At 45.1% G+C, this 25,530-nt stretch overlaps 1 protein-coding gene across 1 annotated transcript in view; it reads left to right on the plus strand.

Moving 5' to 3' along the window:
* The first annotated feature begins 721 nt into the window (after window positions 1–721).
* Window positions 722–25,530, plus strand: part of dock3 (dedicator of cytokinesis 3) — a 262,260-nt gene continuing 237,451 nt past the window's right edge. The window contains exon 1 of the mRNA XM_078413752.1: window positions 722–1,172. Within this exon, the coding sequence (XP_078269878.1) occupies window positions 1,136–1,172 (37 nt within the window). The 5' untranslated portion in view covers window positions 722–1,135. The remainder of the gene's footprint in view (window positions 1,173–25,530) is intronic.

Consider the following 25,530-nt stretch of genomic DNA (forward strand, 5'->3'; position numbering starts at 1 on the left):
CAAATCGGATTCCTAGTGCAGCTCCTTTCAGGCATCTTATGTTTCTACGTTTTTGAGCTTTGTAACTTTGAGCTCAGGACATTTGTAATGTAAAAAAAAAACATCCCGCCCCTACCCTCCAAAGCAAGCACGTTCAAGACAATTTACAACATACGTTTAACTCATGTTATGATTTTGGAGCACCTTCATCAGGTTAGCTCCTTGAAGACGCTCGCTAGCATTCTAAGTCGATACGCATGTACCTCAAGAACGCTGGCTTAAAACTCAGGGGCAGCCAGAAGCCTTGCCCTTCTGGGTCCAAGAAAGCAGTTACCCCATTTATGGTATCCCCGCCCCCAAGGTAATACACTAGGTTTAGCTCACTTTCTCTCCAAGGTGGACAATAGTTAGAGCAATTCTGCAAAAAATAATTACATAATCACCACCAAAGAATGTCATCATTAATGCTGCAAAAAAATGCGGGTGGCAAATGTGATTATTTTCGGTGGGGCGGGGGGGATGGGGAGGTCTGATACACAGTCATCCATCATCACTGTTAATATTAGTGTGTGGGTGTGTGCACAGCGACCGGCGCGGAATTGGAGGGGACGGGAAGCAGGGGGTCCAGGCATCAACTGGGACTGCGCGTGCTCCGTTGAACCGCTCTATTTAAATCCCCTGCAGGGTCCGAGCGTGACGTCAGTCACGGGAGCGTCTGCCCGTTGTCATGGTGACAACCCCATCCTTTCCACCCTCCCGCATCCATTGCCCGCTGGCTAGCGGCGGCGCGCGCTCAGCCTGCTGTAGCGCGAGAGCTATCCGTTAGGTAGCGCATGCCACCACACGCGCGGCCGCAGCCCGGGCAACGTGACCGTCGATGGCGCCGTCGCCGATGCTGCTGCTGCTGCTGCTGTTAAGCGCAGCCGCTGCGGTGGAATGAGCAAGAGCCGCAACCAGTCAGCGGGGTTGTCATCTAAATCCTGACACTACCATCGCGGCGAAAACCTGCCTCGGTCTCCGGGAATAACAGGACGATTCAGTTGCCGGTTTAGTGAACGACAACCGCTACCGCTCGTTCTCTCTCTCCCAGCCTCATCGCCTGCCTTGCGCGCGCGCGCACACCGTGAGAAAATTCCATGCGAACCAACCGGCCGACATGTGGACACCGACCGAGGAGGAGAAATTTGGCGTCGGTGAGTAATTGCGTTGATGGCATCTGGTGGGCGGCTGTATTTTTTTGCAAAATAATTTTAATATGGGAATGGAAAGAAAACAAAAGCACTTTCTTATTGTCATCTGCCTCCGCCCCCACTGCCTCCCACTGTTCTCACAAATAAAAACAACCGGTGGTGGCCAGCTGACTGCTGCGGGGGCTGCACGGAGAACCCAGTGGATATCACTTTATGGCTGCAAACATCTCGGTCACGATTTCCTTCAAGGGGGACTTAAATAAAGTCAGATGATTTGAACTCAGCTGTGAAGGGGGGTTGCTGGTGCAGTTTCCCCTCCTCGACGATGGGTTTTAATGATTTGCGTTGAGAGCTTTTTAGTGTAGATATTCGTTGCAAATGTTTAAAGTCAATACAAGCCAATTGATGACATGATTTTGCAAACGGAACATATTAAAATTCTTTAACTGCAAACTGTTGCGTCCAGCTTATGTAATCGCAAGCATTGCTGTATTTAATGCAGTTTCACATCGTGGGATTTAATTTCAGCAACTGAAATTGCAAATATAAATGCTGTCTGCCGATGAGCTGTGCTACGTCGTTGATGATTTGAATGTGTATGATTTTATTTGGGGGTAGCTGGCCAGAAGCATCATCTTTCGATGGAGGGCGCTGTCATTTCATCGTGATAAAATGCACTTTGCAACACACACGGAACTGTTGGGGATTTAAAATGGCAATGGAGGGCATGAAATAAGTGGTGCAGCAAGCAGGTCAAAAGGGACAGGTTAACAGGTCTTTCAGTCCACGACCATCTGTTCCACATCCTTTCAGCCATTTTAAGAATGGAAGAAACATCATTGGTCCTGTGATTTATTAAGCATTTGTTTAGCGACTCTATGAAATCGCAAATGAAGCATACGCCATCTAAATTATTTAAAACCAAAGTTTATAATAACACTTTTGATTATTGCATCTATCGATAAATACATTGTGTCAGGATTTATATGTTAGAATATAGAGCCGCAGGTCGGCATCGTTTATACAACGGGGGAGGAACAATCGTTTTGTTTACTTATTCCAACTGTCAATCACTTAGTTGGAAAAACCTGAATAACATTTTAGTAATGTCTAACGGCTCTAAACGTAAACGAAAAAAAACATAACAAGACATATACCTCGGGATTTGATCGCTCAATCCAATCATCATATAGTGGAATAACAACGTGTGTCTTTTTGAGCATATACTTTTGAGCTGCTCTTGCCAACATGTGGTGTAAGTTGAAAACGAACCTTTCGACTGTTCTTAACTTTCAAAAGAAGGAAGCTGTTTCTAAATCATCTTTATCTCTGTGCGCACATAAACAAGCACTTCCCCTCCACGTGGACAGATACGTTTTCTTTGTAAATTAATCAAGGATCTTAAATCTAAATTTTCTATTTATAAGATGTGCTCTGCCGTCATTTTCTGCAAAATGCTTGAAAAATGTATACTATTTTCAATTGTTACTTTCTGTAATTTACCAATTTATTATCTTAATATATGCTTTTTGGGTTATTTTCTGTGACATGCTGGATTGCATTGTTTTTTTTCAATTTCAAATGAGAAATAGAAACAAATAGGAGGCCATTCAGTATCTCAAATAATATCATGATCTAAATCAGGCCCACTATCTTGCACAAATCCATATGCCATGATTCATTTAATATCTAAGAGTCTATTGATTTCTGTCTTGAATATATTCAGTAACTGAACCTCATTGTAAAGTATTTTTGATCCACAATTTTCCAATTCTTTTCTTTCCTAAAGATGTTGTATAGTGGGTTGTCGTACTTTGGTTTAAAATGGTTATCATTGATGAATGAGTTTTGGAAAATGAGTGTCACTAGTTGGCATTAAAATTAAATCCAACAGGGGTTGCTGTTCAGTAATGCAAAGCCAGAATGATGTCCAAATTGTGACATGCTAATTAATTATTTTATCATGTTAACTGAAATCAATATATCAGCATAAAATGAAGATCAAAACCGGGTTCCTGTGTAAGTACGCTGAGCTCTGATTGAGCTTTAGTCTTTTATGTTTCTATAGTTTGAAAAGGGTTGTTTTATTTTAACACAATTGTCTTGTGAATAAATCTAAATCAGATATGAAAAACTTTGTTTAAACGACATTTTAAGATATTAAGGTTAGAGTTTATGTGTGACCCATGATATTCAATTATATGGACCCAATTCACAAATATCAAAAGCTCTCTAGTTCTTCGGAAGGTCGTTGAACAGATTTAGGTAAGGAAGATTATCTAGCATATTTATTCAAATATAATATATAGATCTTCACAAGCACCATTTTGTTCATTAAATTATTTCCAGATAAGTATTTCTACAATATGACCTGCAAATCCATCCATCTTTTGGTAACTTGTATGAGAAAGCTTTCCTGATATAGTTAGTGCCATTTGAATAATTTCCACCTAGTAACATCAAAGTAAAAAGTAATATTAAAGCTGTTAGGTGGAGTGTCTGATGGTTTAGTTTATTGGGAATTTCTTTACTTTCCAACATGTGAGACATGGACTTCATTAGCAACACTGGCATTCTTTGTTCATCTATACATGCCTCTGAACTGAGAAGGCAGATACAAGTCAATCACATTGCAGGATGTGGATAACTTCTGTCCCTGTAGGACATGTAGTAAATTGGATGGACTTTTACCATGACTCCTAGTTACTGAGACTAGCTTTTTGTTTCATTAAGTTCAGATTTATGTAGTCAGTTGTATTGCCATGATGGAATTTAAATTCATAACTCTTCCACCAGTCTAGTTACTAAAGCATCTCTAAATACAATGTCAAGGCAAAGAGCTATTTCTTTAGTGAGGAGAATTAATGAACATGTGTGCTTTGAAGCTTTATTAAAGTAACACATTTACATTATTCACATTAGGGTGAAGATGTGACTTTTATCAAATTTCTTAATCAAATATTATCAGGGCACATAAAATTGTTTGGATTTTGCAACAGGTTAGATGGAATTTGAGACCAATGAGTGTAAAGATAATTTAAAGGAGTTCATGCAATATTGATCATTTATGCATATTTCTAGTTTTCGATAATTGATGGAAAGTGAAATATCCTATGGTTTATGATAATTGCATGATACTAAGGTAGGCATGTTTGCCTTTTTAACGTTACAGGAAATAGAGATAACTTGGGCGGCACGGTGGCGCAGTGGTAGGGTTGCTGCCTTACAGAGCTTACAGTGCCAGAGACCCGGGTTCCATCCTGACTACTGGTGCTGTCTGTAGGTTTTCTCCGTGATCGGTTTCCTCCCATACTCCAAAGACATACAGTTTTGTAGGTTAATTGGCTTGGTATGAATGTTAAAAAAATGTTCCTAATGTGTGTAGGATAGTGTTAAAGTGCGGGGATTGCTGGTCGGTGCGGACTCGGTGGGCCGAAGGGCCTGTTTTGTGTTGTATCTCTAAAACTAAAACTAAACTGGAGGATAAGCAATAGTCAATTGTTGTTTAAAGGATGTTTACAAATTGGAAGGCTCTTGTAAAGTGAGAGTCATGAAGCATAGATTGGGCCCATGGCCCAACTCATCCATGCTGACCAAGAGTCCCCATCTAAACTGGTTCCATTTGCCTGTGTTTGGCCCATATTTCGTTAAACCTTTACTAGCAATATATCTGTCCAAATGTCTTTTAAATGTTGTTATTGCACCTGCCTCAACTACATCCACTGGCAGTTTATTCCATATACCCACAAATCCAATCAACATTTGCAAGTTCCTGTCCAATACCATAAAAGTTGGCCTTGCCTCATATTAGAACTTTAACCTGTGGACCAGCCCTGTCCTTATCCATAACTGTTTTAAAGCTAATTGAACTGTGGTCATTGTTCCCAAAAGGTTTGTCCTCAGACACTTCGGTCACTTGCCCTGCCAATTCCTTAGGAGTAGGTCATGTTTTGTCTCTTCCCATGTTCGGCCCTCAACAAATTGCATGAGGAAACTTTCTGGAGCACACTTGACAAATTTTACCCCATCTGTGGCCTTGGTACAATTGCAGTTCCAGTCTATATTGTGAATGTTAAAATCCCCTACCATGTCATTCCTTATAGGCTTGCAACTATTTCAAATCCCCTAGCAAATTTGTTCCTCTAATTCCTTTTGACTATTTGGAGGGGGTGACAGTACAATCCTAATAAGGTGATCATCCCTTTTTTTATTTCTCAGGATGCTATAGAATCTGTATGGGTAGAACTATGAAGGGCAGAAAACACTTGTTGGAGTTGTGTACAGACCACCAAACAGCAGTAGTGAGGTTGGGTATAGCATTAAACAGGAAATTAGAGATGCGTGTAGCAATGGTACAGCAGTTATCATGGGTGAATTTAATCGACATATACATTGGGCTAACCAAATTGGTAACAACGCTGAGGAGGAGGATTTCCTGGAGTGTATACGGGATGATTTTCTAAGCCAATATGTAAAGGAACCAACTAGAGGGCAGGTCATCCTGCACTGGGTATTGTGTAATGAGGAAGGATTAGTTAGCAATCTTGTTGTCTAAAGCCCTTTGGGCCACAGTGACCATAATATGGTGGAATTCTGCATTTCGGTGGAGAGTGACATAGTTAATTCAGAGATGGGGGTCCTGAACATAAAGAAAGGTGACTTTGATGGTATGAGATGGGAATTGGCTCGGATAGACTGGCAAATTATATTAAAAAAGGGTTGACGGTGGATATGCAATGGCAAAGATTTAACGATCGTATGGATGAATTATAACAATTGTTTATCCCTGTCTGGCATAAAACGGGGAAGGCGGCTCAACCGTGTCTAACGAGAGAAATTAGGGATAGTGTTAAATCCACGGGCGAGGCATATAAATTGGACAGAGGAAGCAGCAAACCGGAGGACTGGGAAAATTTAGAATTCAACAGAGGAAGACAAAGGGGTTAATTAAGAGGGGGAAAATAGAGCATGAAAGAAAGCTTGGGGGGAATATAATAACTGCAAGTAAACGATTATTTAGATATGTGAAGAGGAAAAGATTAGTGAAGACAAATGTAGGTCCCTTACAGTCAGAAACAGGTGAATTTATAATAGGAAACAAGGAAATGGCAGATCAGTTAAACAAGTACTTTGTTTGTGTCTTCCTTAGTGAAGAAAGAACCAATCTCCAAGAAATAATAGGCGACTGAGGATCTAGTAGGAGGGAGGAACTGAAGGGAACTGAAGGGAATCCACATTGGTGATCATTTTCAGTTCCTGTGGACTGGAGGATAGCCAATGTAACCCCACTTTTTAAGAAAGGAGGGAGAGAGAAAACAGGGAATTATAGACCAGTTAGCCTTACATCGGTAGTGGGGAAGATGCTTGAGTCAATTATTAAAGATATATTATCAGTGCATTTGGAAAGCAGTGACTGGATCGGTCAAAGTCAGTATGGATTTATGAAGGGGGAAATCATGCTTGACTAATCTGGAATTTTTTGAGGATGTTACAAGTAGAATGGATAAGGGAGAGCCAGTGGATGTGGTGTATCTGGACTTTCAAAAGACCTTTGCCAAGGTCCCACACAAGAGATTAGTGTGCAAAATTAGAGCACATGGTATTGGGGGTAGGGTATTGACATGGATAGAGAACTGGATGGCATCAGAATACACAAATACAATTTGTGTAACGGTTGTCGCATGGCATCCACCAGTGACCTGGTTGGCACAGTAAGTGCACGTATTTCTTATTCCTTTCTATGTTTATGAATATCACATGGAACAATAAAATTGCAAACACCGTTTCCACTTCATTCACCTGATCATGCAGTAGAATACTGCATCCATCTGAGTGGACACCGCGACGCGCGTTACGTAAGGGAAACATACGTTACAATACATTGTATCTTTGGCTTCATTTGTAAGTAAAGGCAAATTTTGTTGGCACAACTTTGGTGCTCATGTTGATAAACAGCAATAAAAGTTTCCAAAGGTGATGGAAAGACTGGAGGAAAGGCTAGGTGCTGAGTGCTCTCTTATACCTGCTTTAAGGAGGCAATTAAACACACCTGAGCAATTACAAAAGCCTGTGAAGCCATGTGTCCCAAACATTATGGTGCCCTGAAATGGGGGGGGACCATGTATAAACATGGATAGGTGACGTTTCACAGAGTGCTGGAGTAACTCAGTGGGTCAGGCATCATCTCTGGAGAACATGGATAGGTGACGTTTCACAGTGCTGGAGTAACTCAGTGGGTCAGGCAGCATCTCTGGAGAACTTGGATAGGTGACGTTTCACAGAGTGCTGGAGTAACTCAGCGGGTCAGGCAGCATCACTGGAGAACATGGATAGGTGACGTTTCACAGAGTGCTGGAGTAACTCAGCGGGTCAGGCAGCATCTCCGGAGAATATGGATAGGTGACGTTTCACAGAGTGCTGGAGTAACTCAGTGGGTCAGGCAGCTTCTCCAGAGAACATGGATAGGTGACGTTTCACAGAGTGCTGGAGTAGCTCGGTGGCTCGGGCAGCATCTTTGGAGGACATGGATATGTGATGTTTCGCGGGTTGCTGGAGTGGCTCGGCGGGTCGGGCAGCGTCTCTGGAGAGCGTGGGTAGGTGATGTTTCACAGGGTGCTGGAGTGGCTCGGTGGGTCGGGCAGCGTCTCTAGAGAGCAGGGGTAGCTGATGTTTCACAGAGTGCTGGAGTGGCTCCGTTGAGAGGTGAGACCCTTCTTCAGTCTGAAGAAAAGTCTGAAATAAATTACCAAGTCGTATTTGATACATACATACAATAAAAATACCTTGTTCTTCAGGCTGTTGTTGTGACCGACCTAGGCATTTAATGTTCAGGGGCTGCAGGAGAAAGTTTATATTCACACAGTACTCACAGTATTCACACAGGCACAGTAACAGCTTTGCAATTGACATGGGTCTGATGTTTTTTGACTCCATCACGGTCGTTGTGGAGCTTCTGGAAGGAATGAAGTTAGCGACTTGGTCCGTACGAAAGGTAAACAAGAGACACTTTGCTGCCAAACTGAAGATTGGCTCAGTTTCTTAGTTTTGATGACCAATTTATGCCCCTCAAATTTTTTTAATTGACTTTAAAAAGTCATAAAATATATCATAAACGATCGTTGTGTTTTTGACACCACAATGTTTTTAATATATTAAATTTGAATATAAGAAAAAATAATTAACACCCCAAAATCACTGCTACCATAGGATACCTCATTGGAGTTTGTGAAAAGCAGTAGAGGTTTGGAGCTTCCGTGGTTTAACTTACGTGGTTACCGACCACGATAACCTCGTTGTGACAATGGACAATCAAGCACAGTGACCGTTACCGGATCTTTGCTAGGCGGAATACCAGACATGTTACAGTATTTTTCTCCTGGTATTGATGAAGATATTTCCCTAGATCATTATCAAAACGTACATGTATGAGGGGCCATATGAAGTTTATTTATGAATTAAATATTCATGACTAAATGTGGCAGACTTTTTACGTCACATTTTTGGTGTCCAAAATGGTGGTAAATCGATGCAAATTTGTCTGTCATGAAAAAAGTTTTTTGACTTTCAGTCTTGAAGTTATCTCATTTATATCTGTTATTTATAAGGTTTCACATGATGGGTAGATTTTTGTTAAGAACGGTGTATTGGTGTAAAAACCTGAATAATAATCTTGTTCCTCAAAATCTCTCCAGTATTGTAAAAATACACATATGTTTGGGTGACAGTTTTAAAAATAGTACTGTGAAACTGAGACATCTCAAAAACATGAGAAATTGCCACACAAATGCTTCATTGGTCTCCATATTTGGATTTTAAGTGAAAGAAGTTCAAGGTAATAACTTTACCTCTGATAAATTCATGTACACTAATTTGTGGTATGATTACTTGAAAGTAGGGGCATGACATTTCATTCCAGGTATCCAACTTAATTTTCGAGATTAAATCTATTGGAGCAGAGTGATCCCATTAATCAAGTCCCATGATTATAATTCCCAGAATCCATCATTGTTGCTCAATTATCTGTTTAGGAATCAATGTCCTCAAATCTAAACTCCTTAAAATGAACACCCCCCTTCATCCTCTGCCCATTAAAGCTAATTTGTTTTTTTCACATTGTTGGTTTTAATGAGATATCTTCAATCTAAAGCATGAACTGTTTCTCTTTTCACAATGCTTCCTGGTTTGCTTGGTGTTACCAGTATTTTTTCCCCCCTAATTTGCATTTTCATTTCTTTTCCCTTAAATTGCTTGATCTTCATCAAACAAGGGAACCAAGTGTGACTGAAGTCAACAAAGGTACTCTACACTGCAGTATTGTTTATTTAAATACTTTCTTCGAAGATGTTGACTATGTGACAATGCTTTTCATCTTCAAGCAAAAGTGTTGGGTTGTGAACCATGTTGAAATTATTAATATTTTTACCAGCTAATCTTGGGAAAATATTTCTGCAATCTGCTTTGTTACTATTCAGCAATTAGCAAATCCCCTTCAGGCAGAAAATGGAATTGCAATACGTAACTACTAAATGCAATCTATTGGTTAGACAAATAAAAATGGGCAGCTTACAACCCAGCAGTATGAATATTTATTTCTCTAACTTCAAGTAACCCTTGCTTTCCCCCTCTCTCCACCCCTCTCTCATCCTAGTTCTCCGACTAGTCCTCCTGATTTATTTTTCTGATTGTATGCCTCTTTGTCACCTTCCCCCAAGTTTCTTCCTACACTTGATAACCATTCTACATTTCCTTGATCAACATCTGCTTTGATCTGTCATTTTCACACCTTACCCTTCCAAACATCTGGTCTCCCTCTCCCCTGACTCTCAGTCTGAAGAAGGGTCTTGACACAAAATGTCACCCATTCCTTCTCTTCAGAGATGCTGCGTCCTTTTGAGTTAGTCAGCGTAGGTTTACTAGGTTAATTCCCGGAATGGCGGGACTATCATATATTGAAAGACTGGAGCGACTAGGCTTGTATACACTGGAATTTAGAAGGATAAGAGGTGATCTTATCGAAACATATAAGATTATTAAGGGGTTGGACACGTTAGAGGCAGGAAACATGTTCCCAATGTTGGGGGAGTCCAGAACAAGGGGCCACATTTTAAGAATAAAGGGTAGGCCATTTAGAACTGAGATGAGTAAAAGCTTTTTCAGTCAGAGAGTTGTGAATCTGTGGAATTCTCTGCCTCAGAAGGCAGTGGAGGCCAATTCTCTGAATGCATTCAAGAGAGAGCTAGATAGAGCTCTTAAGGATAGTGGAGTCAGGGGGTATGGGGAGAAGGCAGGAACGGGGTACTGAGAATGATCAGCCATGATCACATTGAATGGTGGTGCTGGCTCGAAGGGCCGAATGGCCTCCTCCTGCACCTATTGTCTATTGTCCAGCATTTTGTGTCTACAGTGCATTCAGAAAGTATTCAGACCCCTTCACTTTTTCCACATTTTGTTACGTCACAGCCTTATTTTAAAATGGATTCAATTCTTTTTTTTTAAATCATCAATCTACACACAATACCCCAGAATGAAGAAATGAAAACAGGTGTTTAGAATTTTTTGCAAAATCATTTTAAAAGGAATAACTGAAATATCACATTTACATAAGTATTCAGACCCTTTGCTATGACACTCAAAATTGAGCTTAGGTTCATCCTGTTTCCATTGATTATCCTTGAGATGTTTCCACAACTTGATTGGAGTTGTAAGGGGTTTCTGCGCCGAGCTTTCGCCCGACCTAAGGTCCCCGTGCCTTGCTCTGATCCCTTGACCAGGCCGTGCACACTGGTTCCCCGTGAGTGGTTCGACCCACTCACCCCTTATGGTTCTAGACACTGGACTTAGATGCAGGAGCTCTTATAGTGCAGAAAAATTCAACCAGACCAGATTTGAAAACCAGGGTTTAAATGAAAAGGCTTTTATTCAGCGTTTGGGACTATTGTCCACGAATACTTATACAGTTCTATAATACATGTCTATAAAACACACATACCGAATCACCCGAATACTTATACCTATGAATCATTAAACACACACAGTTCCACAGGACAGATTCCCGAATGCCTTTCTCGCTGATTTCTTGAAACACACAGTTCCACAAAACATATACACGAATACCCTTTTACTTATGAATTCTTAGACACACAGTTCTACAAGACATACACACGACTGTAAGATGGGGAACGTACGACGCATCGCAACCTTGACCAACACATATTTTAATACACACCCAAACGTTTATTCACAACCACCCTCCCCTCTACACTAAACTATGTCCAGGATATGTAGGATTTGGAGTACATGCTCACCATGGGGCTATTACTGGGGTTACTGGCTGTTCGTTTTGCAGTATTTCTTCTCGAGTTGCGTGCCTGTTCCTCTCTCTTGCATCCGTTCTTCCTTCCGACTCTCTTCTTGACTTCAGTTGACTTCGAACCCGGTTTTCTCTGCGCTTCTTGACTTAACTTTTTCACCCAAAAGTAGTGGCCAGTTATACTGTTTCTGACCCGTCCTATCTCCCGCCAGGAGGTTTTCTTCTGATCTGTGCTTATGTTCGGGGATACCGGGGATGGCCAGACGGTGTTAATTGGGATTTCGTTGTGAGGTGATGGGTGTTAACTGGTTTCCCATCACCTACCAGGTAGTTTTCTATGGGCTATTGTGCCCCCTCACTGAGATGAACTGTTTAGGTCGGCTTGGGGCATTGTGAGTATGCTGATGTCAGCGCCCCAGTGTCTGGACTCCGACCTGGTTTCGTAGGTTTCTGCATGGCCAATACCCATCCTTTGTCCTGGCCGTGGCTTTGCAGAAAACCTAGAGACTGGGATGTAAGGTTTTTACTTTTTGTGGCTGGTCACGAGGTCCTGCGGCCATTTTAGGACCCACGGATTGTGACATCCTTTGTTAATCTGACCGCAGCCTTTCTCCGCTATCAGCCCCAGTCTCTCGTTTAAAATGTCCAAACTGCAGCTCTTTGGTTTTGTGTTGCTTTCCAAATGAGGGAAAACTTCTCAAATCTTACAGTCCCTCCTGTTGATTTGCATAACCCCAGCTTATCGAATCAATTAAATAATGTGGTTGAGCAATGTTTTCCCGATTCTCCATATCCAGACCCCTGAGGTTTTAACTAAACTAGTGTTTCATTGCGAACGTACAGTCCCCATCTTTTAGGCTGACCTTTACTGCCCGTGTCCCGGGCAAAACTATATTACAAGTATGTACATTTTCATGTCAGACATATACACCTACACCTCATCCCAGGCCGATGCCTCCGCCATCCTCCTACTGGTGTCAGCTTTAATGTAGGACATGAAAACAACACAACAGCAAAACGATACATTTTGTACATTCCTACACAATCACTCTTGATAAGAATTCGAAGAGGACAATACAAAAACACAGTTTATACAAATTTGAAGGGGACAATATAAAACACAGTCTACTCGGTGCGGAGGGGGCACGTCCTCCTAGCAGCTTGCGGCTGGGTCCTGCTCGCCCACCCGCACGTAACGGTCTCTCCATTCCCCTTGATGTACTCGGTTATTGAGGTGCTGCCCTCTTTTACATTTTACGCATATCAAATATAAGACTATCCCTGCTTGTATCACAACTAATGCGTGTGACGCTATCCTAACCCAAGACGGGACCTCGATATTGGTGAACAGGTCCCACCATGGTGGGATCACGATGTCCAATATTTCGGACCCTATCTCTACGGTCTTTTGCTCCAGGGTGTAAAAATGTCTTTGCGACACGGCGACTGCCTTTAACAGGGTTGTGAGATGTTCGGGGAGAGGGGGAATGGCGTACCCGAAATGCGCTACAAATCGCTGCAGGTCGGTGAAGTTTTCCTGTACAGTTAGGTGAACCGTGGAGGGTTCAGGAATGGGGACAATTCGCTGCTGTGCCACTTGAACCTCTGCCCTGGGTTTAAAACAGAAGCTGCTGTCTCTTACCGGACACGAACCGTGCTGTCCGTGTCGATAGTACTGCGCTGCCGTGGTAACACAATAGGTACCACCCCCTATGTATGCCACCTGTGGGGGCACATGGCTCTGTGCCATTGCCTCCATGGTACAATTCATAGGCTTCGCGCCAGCAGTCCTGAACCCGCATTGCTGTTCTGAAAAGGCATTCAAGTGCTGAGGACACAATATGATATGTGCTCCCCGGCTCCGACACCCCGAGAGGTCAGTGCCCGTCATCGACTGCTCCCAGCGGATGACGTGCGATGGGACCGCTGCATAGCGAATATGGGCTTCCCCCCTGAATGACTCCAATGTTCTCCACCCTGTACACTGGTGCGGGCCTTGTCGTCTTGCCCAACACTGGCATCCGCACCACTATTCCCATGACTGTGTGGTTTGACTGGCCACAATCTACGGGAACAGGGTATGCCTCCGATGCTAACCTGAGCTGGCACGGGGTGAGCGCATTCTGAAAGGGTAGCAGCGCCTGTAGGTGCTTGTTACTGATCCAGGACGGGACCAATCCTTCCTTTAGGTCCTCGAGGTTGCTGCGGCCCTCGCCCAGCAACCATGCCCCGTACAGTATGCACACCTCATTTTGCGCTGCCTGATCGGACGCGTTCCGATCTTCCCTAATCAGTGCGTTCACCGTGCCGGCATGCCTTTCCAGCTCGGCAATTATCTCGCGCAGGTGTAGTGTCATTGCCTGGTCCTCGTGTAGCTCGGACCCGACGACCTTGTTCTCATCTGTGAGGATGTCTTTTAACTGCGACTTTAACCTGTTAATCTGGGTCTGCAGCTCCACGGTATCTAGAGCGTTGACCACAGATGTCCCGGTGTTAAAGCCCGTAAATACATCATTTACTACACCCCTCCTATGCCTCCCCGTCTGACTCCAGTCCTCCGGCTCTTGGCTATACAAACTCTCCTTGTCCACACTGGCAAGGTCGAACTCGTAAAATTGCCGGAACATGTTGGTTAGTAGCACCTGGTACAGTTTTTCAGTTTCCCTGGGGCACCACCCCGGCAACCGCACCTCGGTGAGGTTTAAGATCACCGAGGCTACCGCGTAGTGCACCCCCTGGTACAATACCTGGTCAGTCGGTATCAGTACCAGGCCATTCCCGGGCCCCTTAGTGGTTTTTGGGCACTCACCCTCCTGTGCTACTGCCAGCGGAACTGTGGGAGGTGTTATGCGTGGTCTGGTGATGAGTTCAGTGGCGTTTACCGGGATCGGGGAAAGGGGGACCCCACAAGCCCGCGAGCTAACATCCCACCTCATCCCCTTACCGTCATCCTGCCACTGTCTCTGGAAAAATATGCTGTTGCCCGTGGGGCAACGATACCTCGAACCCCACATACACATATAAATCCCCTCATCCGGTTCCCACCATTTGTCCCAACAAACACTCAACTGTTCTTTAGTCCCAGAAATAGTTCTGTGAGTGTTGTTGTTAAGTCTCTCCCACTCAACAGTGGAGTTGGCCATTGTCCGGCTCGTTTTCCTCAGCCACCACCGCCTGCTCGTGGGGACCTTCCCCGTGCATACCAGGCAGATCCTTTTGCCAACGGTGGCGCTTACCCTTTGGGCGATGATCTTGACTCTCGTGCACAATAATGAAGCGTCCCGATAAGCAAAACCTGGGGCGCTGGAATACTCTGAAGAGTTCGATCCCAGCCACCCCGGCCACCGGCCTTCATGGAAGTAAACTGCGGTCTCCTCCGCTTCTCTCCTTCCAGTCCCATCGGTCGTGATGGGAGCCGTCTCCCCGGAGCATCTGTAGACGATGATGTCCTTGGTGTGGCCCCGATAGGTCCACCCACATCCGATCGCCGTGGCAAAGATCCACCATACGAGTGCCTCCTTCCACTCCAGAAAACAGATAAAGAAGAATGGTATAGCCAGCCTCTTGGGGAGCGCTTGGCTTTGTTAACGCCTCTGCGGGCGGGTCTCTTGACCCCCATCCTGCACCCCACACCCACACATCCTGGACGCATCAACTTTATTTAAACGCTAACTATCCCCACAAAACTTATCTTAAATAGCTTAACCTTATCAAAAATAGCTTATCCTTATCTAAAATACCTATCCTTATCTATATTACCTAAAATATCTTAAATAGCTTATCCTTATCTAAAATAGCTTATCCTTATCTAAAATACCTATCCTTATTTATATTATCTAAAATATAATACAGTGCCGCCTTCCCCGGGCGGCTCAGCTAATCCCTGTCAGGGCTGCAGCGGGTCGTCTCCTGCGGCTGCACCACACTGTCTCCCACCTTTGATCCTCCGCAGCCTGTCGCTGCCTGGCGGGGGCTAGGTCCCCTCCGGGACGCAAGCTCCCTCCTCCCTACTTGGCTCCCGTACCTCGGGGCGTGATTGACCTCTGGCCAAAACTTCCTAAGTTGGGGTTTCCTGCTGGACCTACGGAGGATCACCTTAGACACTGCCCCCTGGACAGCCTGGCTGAGGACCGGTTCCTGCCGTGCCGCAGCTCGTGTACCCCCCGCAGCTGCCGACCCTGGCCCCGCCTCATCCAGCTCTGCCCCCTTGGTGCTGGGTATACCCGCGGCATCCGGCCTCACTCTACCTGTATCTACAGGTGGTGAGCCTTCGCTCGCTACCCCCGCCTTCCTGGTGCTTGAGTCGGGGACGTTACTGTCGTCCCCCTCCGACTCCTCTTCCTCCGTAATAGGATCCAGCCCCTGGTCGAGCTGATCAGGCTCTTCCTCGTCTGAATCCCACCCAAAACGGGAGACCCTCCATTCCTGGAGAATGTCCTCCCCCCTCACGCAGGCAACCTTGCCTGTCTGCGTGACCTGCCTCATCCTTGGCTGTGAACGCGCGCCAGCCTGTTCCTTCCCTGTGAACCCCGCCAGTGCGAAAGGGACCCCCGTGGACAGGGGAGAGTCAAAGGGTTGCTCTGTGTGAACCACGGTGCATGAAGCCCCCGTGTCCAACAGGTAACTGCCCCTTTGCCTCTCCACTACCATCTCCACAAGCGGCCTCTTCCATGCATCGTAGTGGAGAGGACACAGATAGGCGGGCTGCATGGGCTGATGTCATTGGGGAATGTCCAGTGTCCCCCCCCGTACCCGGGGAGTCGGTAGCGACTGCCACCTTCCCCTGGGCGGCCATGAGGGACTGCATCACCTCGATCATCGTTTCGATGATCTCGGGCTTAACTGGGACCTCGGCGCGCTGGGTGGTGCCAACCCTATCTTCCTTGGTGTGGGCCCTGCAATCCTTCCGCCAGTGTCCCACCTTACCGCACCTGAAACACTTGGACTGTGCAGTAGGGTTACCCTCCTGTCGCCACTCCTTTTGGGCCAGTGCAGTAGCCTCCGCTACGTACACCTTCCGTTTTTCGAGTCGGGTAGACGTGCTCCGGGTGTTTCTATACCCTACCGTGAGATGGTCCAAAACCGCCTCCTCCGTGCTATTTGTGGGATCAAACCACGCTTTCGCCTGCTCCCTGACGGCTGCCAGGCTGTTTGACACCAAGCATCGGAGCCACTGGGCTCTCCCATTCCCGACCAGGACATCCCGCGCGGGGACGTGCGGGCAGCTGCTTTGATACACTGTCCACAGTCGCGCCGCAAAAACCCTTGGGGGTTCTCCCTCCATCTGGAGGGTCCTCTCCAATCGGGCAAATGGACCCTCATCGCCCATCCCCAAGACTTCCAGGACCTCGTCCCGCAGGAGATCGTAGGTCCTGGTCCCTCTTTTACTTTCATCTGAGAGGCATTGGAGGATCGAGCTGTCCAGGGAGAACAGCAACAATTTTGCCCGTTCTCCCTCGTCGCAACCGTTGATTGCGGCGGTTTGTTCTATCTCCCTAAAATGCAGCGAAGGGTCCCCTGATTCGGACAATTTAATTACATGCCCGATCATAGCTCTTAACTGCTGGGAGCTGTGGGGCACCACGATCTCGCTCTGAATGGGTCCGGCGTCCCCATTCTGCATGGTGGGTCCCCGTCTGGTTTCCAGGACCGGGCACATGGGCGCCGGTGCCGAGTCCTCGACCGGGAGCTCCTCTCTCTCTCTTTCCCCTACACTACCCCTTTTCCAGGATGCCTCGTAGCTAGGGGAATTGTGGAGTCTGGGGGCCGAAGCCACCACGGTCTTTCTAGGGATCGGAACCGGGACCTTCGCACCCGCTAGTGACTGGCCCGCGGGAGGGTTCATCAAACAAACCAGCCCGCTTGCTTTATTTAAAGCACCCCGCAGACCCTCTATCTCCTGCAGGCAGGCCCCGTGGTCAGCCCCTTCCGACCTGTCCTCTAAAATCATTTTGTAGGCTGCCCTAACCCCCTTGAGGTTCTTTTCCTGGGTCTCCAGCTGGTGGCTCAGGGAAGCGCACTGCTCCCGGAGCCTGCCCTCACTGAGCATAGCCTCAGTAGCCTGACACTCCATGAGTTCTACCCTAGCTTCGTGGCGGTTGGTCACGACCCGGCGCTCCTTGTTTAAAGAGTCCAGAGCCTCAATCAACTGGTTCCCACCCGCAGCCTTCTCCTCTACCTCCTCCTGAAGGTCCCTGATCTGGGCTGCCTGTGCCACAACCACGCGGTCCAAAAGTTGGACCTGCTTTTTATAGCAGGTCAGCCAGACCGCCTTCTCTACAGATTTCTTATGGGCTTTACTGGCCGTCCACCGGATCGCTGCATCCAGTGGGCGCTTGTCATCTAATAACGCACACATCCATTGTTTGGTGATATTCACCTTACTAAACACATAGTCCGCAATGCGCTCGTCCATTATGTCCCTAGTTTTAAAATCCTTTTCTGGTACACTATCATCCTGCTGCCAGTGTCCCTTCGTGGTCGCCATTATCTGTAAGGGGTTTCTGCGCCGAGCTTTCGCCCGACCTAAGGTCCCCGTGCCTTGCTCTGATCCCTTGACCAGGCCGTGCACACTGGTTCCCCGTGAGTGGTTCGACCCACTCACCCCTTACGGTTCTAGACACTGAGCTTAGATGCAGGAGCTCTTATAGTGCAGAAAAATTCAACCAGACCAGATTTGAAAACCAGGGTTTAAATGAAAAGGCTTTTATTCAGCGCTTGGGACTATTGTCCACGAATACTTATACAGTTCTATAATACATGTCTATAAAACACACATACCGAATCACCCGAATACTTATACCTATGAATCATTAAACACACACAGTTCCACAGGACAGATTCCCGAATGCCTTTCTCGCTGATTTCTTGAAACACACAGTTCCACAAAACATATACACGAATACCCTTTTACTTATGAATTCTTAGACACACAGTTCTACAAGACATACACACGACTGTAAGATGGGGAACGTATGACGCATCGCAACCTTGACCAACACATATTTTAATACACACCCAAACGTTTATTCACAACCACCCTCCCCTCTACACTAAACTATGTCCAGGATATGTAGGATTTGGAGTACATGCTCACCATGGGGCTATTACTGGGATTACTGGCTGTTCGTTTTGCAGTATTTCTTCTCGAGTTGCGTGCCTGTTCCTCTCTCTTGCATCCGTTCTTCCTTCCGACTCTCTTCTTGACTTCAGTTGACTTCGAACCCGGTTTTCTCTGCGCTTCTTGACTTAACTTTTTCACCCAAAAGTAGTGGCCAGTTATACTGTTTCTGACCCGTCCTATCTCCCGCCAGATCTTGGAATCTCTTTGTTCAAAAAGATATGTATGAGGTTTTCTTCTGATCTGCGCTTATGTTCGGGGATACCGGGGATGGCCAGACGGTGTTAATTGGGATTTCGTTGTGAGGTGATGGGTGTTAACTGGTTTCCCATCACCTACCAGGTAGTTTTCTATGGGCTATTGTGCCCCCTCACTGAGATGAACTGTTTAGGTCGGCTTGGGGCATTGTGAGTATGCTGATGTCAGCGCCCCAGTGTCTGGACTCCGACCTGGTTTCGTAGGTTTCTGCATGGCCAATACCCATCCTTTGTCCTGGCCGTGGCTTTGCAGAAAACCTAGAGACTGGGATGTAAGGTTTTTACTTTTTGTGGCTGGTCACGAGGTCCTGCGGCCATTTTAGGACCCACGGATTGTGACATCCTTTGTTAATCTGACCGCAGCCTTTCTCCGCTATCAGCCCCAGTCTCTCGTTTAAAATGTCCAAACTGCAGCTCTTTGGTTTTGTGTTGCTTTCCAAATGAGGGAAAACTTCTCAAATCTTACAGAGTCCACGTGGTAAATTAAATTGACGACATGATTTGGAAAGGCAAACACCTATCTATGCAAGGTCCCACAGTTGACAGTGCATGTCAGAGCAAAACCAAGGCATGAAGACAAAGGAATGGTCTGCAGACCTCCAAGACAGGATTGTGTCGAGACACAGATCTGGGGAAGGGTATAAAACAATTTCTGCAGCATTGCAGGTCCCGAAAAACATAGTGGCGTTCATCATTCTTAAATGGAAGAACTTTGGAACCACCAGGACTCTTCATAGGGCTGGCTGCCCGGCCAAACTGAGCAATCGGAGAGAAGGGCCTTGGTCAGGGAGGTGACCAAGAGCCCGATGGTCCTCTGTGAAGATGGGAGAACCTTCCAGAAAGACAACTATATTTGCAGCACTCCACCAATCAGGCCTTTATGGCACAGTGGCCAGACAGAAGCCACTCCTCAGTAAAAGGCACATGACACCCAGCTTGGAGTTTGCCAAAAGGTACCTAAAGGACTCTCAGACCATGAGAAACAAGATTCTCTGGTCTGATGAATCCAAGATTGAACTCTTTGGCCTGAATGCCAAGCGTTAAGTCTGGAGGAAACCAGGCACCGCTCATCACCTGGCCAATACCAAACCTACGGTGAAGCATGGTGGTGGTAGCATCATACTGTGGGGATGTTTTTCAATGGCAGGAACTGGGGGACTAGTCAGGATCGAGGGAAAGATGAACGGAGCAAACTACAGAGAGATCCTTGATGAAAGCCTGCTCCAGGGTATTCTGGATCTCAGTCTGGAACGGAGGTTCGCCTTCCAACAGGACAACAACCCTAAGCACACAGCCAAGGCAATGTAGGAGTGGCTTCATGACAAGTCTGTGAATGTCCTTGAGTGGCCCAGCCACGGTAGCGCAGCGGTAGAGTTGCTGCTTTACAGCGAATGCAGCGCCGGAGACTCAGGTTCGATCCTGACTACGGGTGCTGCACTGTAAGGAGTTTGTACGTTCTCCCCGTGACCTGCGTGGGTTTTCTCCGAGATCTTCGGTTTCCTCCCACACTCCAAAGACGTACAGGTATGTAGGTTAATTGGCTGGGTAGATGTAAAAAATTGTCCCTAGTGGGTGTAGGATAGTGTTAATGTACGGGGATCACTGGGCGGCACGGACTTGGAGGGCCGAAAAGGCCTGTTTCCGGCTGTATATATATGATGATATGATGATGACTTGAAAATAGCTGTGCATCGACGCTCCTCATCCAACCTGACAGAGCTTGAGAGGATCTGCAGAGAAGAATGGGAGAAATTATCCAAATACAGGTGTGCCAAGCTTGTAGCGTCATACCCAAGAAGACCTGAGGCTAATCACTGCCAATATGATATTTCAGTTATTTCTTTTTAATTACTTTGCAAAAAATTCTAAACACTTGTTTTCTCTTTTTTATTATGGGGTATTGTGTGTAGATTGATGATAAAAAAGAATTTAATCCATTTTAAAATAAGGCTGCAACTTAACAAAATGTAGAAAAAGTGAAGGGGTCTGAATACTTTCTGAATGCACTGTTTCTTCGGTGTAAACCAGCATTTGCAGTTTCTACCTACACATTAAAATTCTTTGTTTTCCCTGCATTTCCCACCATTCTTGTTGATGAGGCAATATAAAATCTCTTAGGTGGTGCATGGATGGGAATGCTAACATTGACATTGTACAGAACAGGAACTTTGGTTCACAATGCCTATGAGGCACGTGATGCCAAGTTAAACTAAACTCGTCTGCCTATATGTAATCCGTATTGCTCTATTCCCTGCATCTCTGTGTTATCTAAAATCCTCATAAACACCAAATGCAAACTAAATAAATTTTAGGTAACTCCTCGCCCTTAATGCTTTTACAGGGACCCACAATCACCTTCATTAACTAGCTTCAGGGATCTCAACTATGTATCCCTCTTGTGCTTACACCTGTTTCTATATCTAGCGTTTGCCAACAATCTGCCTATCAGGGAACCCCCTTGCCTGAAGTCATCTGTTACCGGCCATGAGGTGTCTTGCATTTTTTCACTCCCAGTTTTTTTCCCCACTCCCCCTATTACAATCAGTCAGAAGAAGCGTCTTGACCAAAAATGTTACCTATCCATTTTCTCCAGAGATGCTACCGGATCCGCTGAGTTGATCCAGCATTTTATTTGAACTTCCTGGTAAATCTCTTTTGTACCATCTCCAAAGCCTGCATATCCTTCCTGTAATTTGATGACCAGAAATGCACGTGATACTCCAGACCTGCCTCACCAACATTTTATAAAGATGCAATAAGCTGACTCTTATGCTCAATGCCATGACAAAAGAAGGCAAACCAACGCATTCTTTACTGCTGTATCTACTTGTGTCACTGCTTTCAGTGAAATCTGGACTTGGATTCTAAGATGCCTCAGTAAGATATTGTTAAGGTCCTTGTCATTATGGGTATGCCTGCCCATTGCATTCGTCACCCTAATGTGCATCATCTTACACTTTCTCAGATTAAATTCCTTCTGCCATTTCTTCGCCTATATCTGTAACTGATCTGTATCACTCCCAATACATTGATAGACTTTCTTACTCTCCACAACTCTACCAATTTTGGTGTCATGTTCAACCTTGCTAACCAACCCATCTACATTCACCCCAGCTTGTCAAAAATATCACAAACAGCGAAGGTCCCAACACATATTGCTGCAGAACACCACTGGTCACAGATCTCCAACCAGAATCACACCCTTCTACTCTACCCTTTGCCACTAATGTCTAAACCAATTCTGAATGCAAATTACCAATTTATGAGACTCTGACACTACCACTGACATGAGACTCGCTGGCCTATAATTTCCCGGATTATCTCTACTTCCATCCTTAATCAAAGAAGCAACATTAGCTGCTCTCCAATTCTCCAGGAACTCACCTATGGCTAGATGGAATTTAAAGATATTTGTCCAAATCCCTGCAATTTCCTCTCTTTCCTCTCTCATTAACATTGGGCCCTTTGCGCCCTTTGGATATTTCCACCTCAATGCTTTTTCAAGGACCCAACACTACCTCTTCCTTGTTCTCAAAGTGCTCTAGCAAATTTGTATCCCCACACTGATATCACTAGCTTCCATGTCCTTCTTGGTGAATACAGAGGTCACATACTCGTCTAGTACTTGCCTACATCACCAAACATAAATTCCCTCCTTTTTTCCTGAATGGTCCTACTTTCTCCTTAGTTACCCTCTTGTTTTTAATGTACATATAAAAGGCCTTGGGATTTTCTTTAATCAAACCTGCCAAGAACATTTCATGACCCCTTTCGGCCATTCTAATTCCCTACTTGGTTTCTTTCCTTGCTTGACAAAGGCCTTATCTGATTTCATCTTCCTGATCCTTACACATGCTTGCTTATCATTTGACCAAATTTACAACCTCTCTGGTCATTGATTAGAAGGATTTTTCAGTGAAATATTTTTCCACTGCTTTGGAGTACGAGCTGCAAATTGCCAATTATTCAGAAACATACAGGAGGAGAGGAGTCACTGCTGCAAATTACTAATTTGAGGTTTTGGTTTTTGAGCACCATTTTCCTGAATTGTCCGGAAGTAAGAATAGAAAGGCAGATTATTATCTGAATTGTGTCAAGTTAGGAAGAGGGGATGTTCAACGAGATCTGGGTGTCCTAGTGCATCAGTCACTGAAAGGAAGCATGCAGGTACAGCAGGCAGTGAAGAAAGCCAATGGAATGTTGGCCTTCATAACAAGAGGAGTTGAGTATAGGAGCAAAGAGGTCCTTCTACAGTTGTACCGGGCCCTGGTGAGACCGCACCTATCATATCATCATATCATATATATACAGCCGGAAACAAGCCTTTTCGGCCCTCCAAGTCCGTGCCGCCCAGTGATCCCCGTACATTAACACTATCCTACACCCACTAGGGACAATTTTTACATTTACCCAGCCAATTAACCTACATACCTGTACGTCTTTGGAGTGTGGGAGGAAACCGAAGATCTCGGAGAAAACCCACGCAGGTCACGGGGAGAACGTACAAACTCCTTACAGTGCAGCACCTGTAGTCAGGATCGAACCTGAGTCTCCGGCGCTGCATTCGCTGTAAAGCAGCAACTCTACCGCTGCGCTGAGTACTGTGTGCAGTTTTGGTCTCCAAATTTGAGGAAGGATATTCTTGCTATTGAGGGCGTGCAGCGTAGGTTCCCTAGGTTAATTCCCGGAATGGCGGGACTGTCGTATGTTGAAAGGCTGGAGCAATTAGGCTTGTATACCTTGGAATTTAGAAGGATGAGGGGGGATCTTATTGAAACATATAAGATAATTAGGGGATTGGACACATTAGAGGCAGGAAACATGTTCCCAATGTTGGGGGAGTCCAGAACAAGGGGCCACAGTTTAAGAATAAGGGGTAGGCCATTTAGAACGGAGATGAGGAAGAACTTTTTCAGTCAGAGAGTGGTGAAGGTGTGGAATTCTCTGCCTCAGAAGGCAGTGGAGGCCAGTTCGTTGGATGCTTTCAAGAGAGAGCTGGATAGAGCTCTTAAGGATAGCGGAGTGAGGGGGTATGGGGAGAAGGCAGGAACGGGGTACTGATTGAGAGTGATCAGCCATGATCGCATTGAATGGCGGTGCTGGCTCGAAGGGCTGAATGGCCTACTCCTGCACCTATTGTCTATTGTCTATTGAAGGCTGTAATGGTGCATTTGAAGCAAGTAAATGTCATATCTGATATCCACCTCACTGGAATCTGACTACAGTGATGTGGAAACTGAGCCATGTTTTCTATGGTCTCAGTATGGATCCTTATTTGATGTGGGTAGTATGGTGTGGCAAGACCACATTGGCCTTCATCTACAGGATGTTTTGAGGGCCATCCTCTCATGTTATAATGGAGTTTATGTTTACTTAAAGTTTGGTCGCTGAATTTGTACGTATACATATTATAATTCAATTACTGAGTTGGGCGTTCTTGGTTTTGACTGGAGATTGGAAAGATTGAGCTGAGTTATTGCAGCAATGGCACAACCTTGGTTGATCACATTCTGCTACGGGATTGGGTTTGTGCTGCACTCATTGGTTAAAATCACATTTTGCACATCATTGTGTAGCAGTCCTAGAATGGTAATGCATATTTTTAAGGACAGTCAAATTTGAGAAAGATTCTCTGTAATCCTTTTTGCTGAATTAGAGTATTTCATGAAATTAATAAATGTCATGTTTTGGGATTGGTGCTGCTCTGTACTCTTTACTTGGATTTCTAGCATGGCGAGGATCATGTCCATTATTCTTCTTCGTGATTGTCAGAGTCTGCAATGTGACTGGGAGATGTCTTCAACCACTGGAAGTAAGTGAAGTGAGATGGATCCTATAATGGCTTTCCCTGAAGCAGTAAGCAGGGAGACCTCTCCCAACTATATTGACGGTTAACCACATGACCGGCGTTGGGTGTAGGGCCTGTTGTGCCTAATACACAATCATATTAGAACACACTATGCATGATTGGTGAAAAGTATATTTATTTTATTTAAACACTTTATTGCAGAGACAAAGTATAAGAACTCACAATTTGCAGCATGTATGACCTACCAAGGCACGATGTGATCAGTGTTAGACTTGAGCTTTCCCTTTTTTCTGAGTCTCGGACTCGGAATGCAATAAGGATGCAATATCATTTCCTTCCAATGATATTGGATCCTTATTCCAATCCAGTTCCAATCTTATTTCATCCATCTTCATCCCTTTTCTATTAAACTATTGGTTGTTACCCCCTTACCTCAACTTTTCCACTCCATTGTGTAGCATCCAAGTTGACATTGATAGTCTTTCATTCTCACACATGTATCTAGAGAAGACACTGCGTCAAAAAGGCAACCAATATTATCAAACCCTGGCCATGCTCTCAGCTGATTCCCACATTGGGGAAGAAGGTACAGGAGCCTGAAAAACATGATCACCAGGTTCTTCCCAGCAATTATCAAGCTTTTGAACACTTCATAACATTAACCTCAACAACTATGAACTTCTGTGGACTGTCTTTGGTTGCACTACTGACTTTGTTTTTTGCACTATGGACTTTCATATTATAATTACTAATTTATTGAACTTTTAAATTATGATATATTATCTGTGTATATTGCATTTACAGGCCTGTTACATTGTTGCAACAGAGGGCAGCGCAGTGGTGCAGTTGGTAGAGCTGCTGCCTCA

Source organism: Rhinoraja longicauda, chromosome 17, assembly GCF_053455715.1.
Source record: "Rhinoraja longicauda isolate Sanriku21f chromosome 17, sRhiLon1.1, whole genome shotgun sequence".
NCBI classification, from domain to species: domain Eukaryota; kingdom Metazoa; phylum Chordata; class Chondrichthyes; order Rajiformes; family Arhynchobatidae; genus Rhinoraja; species Rhinoraja longicauda.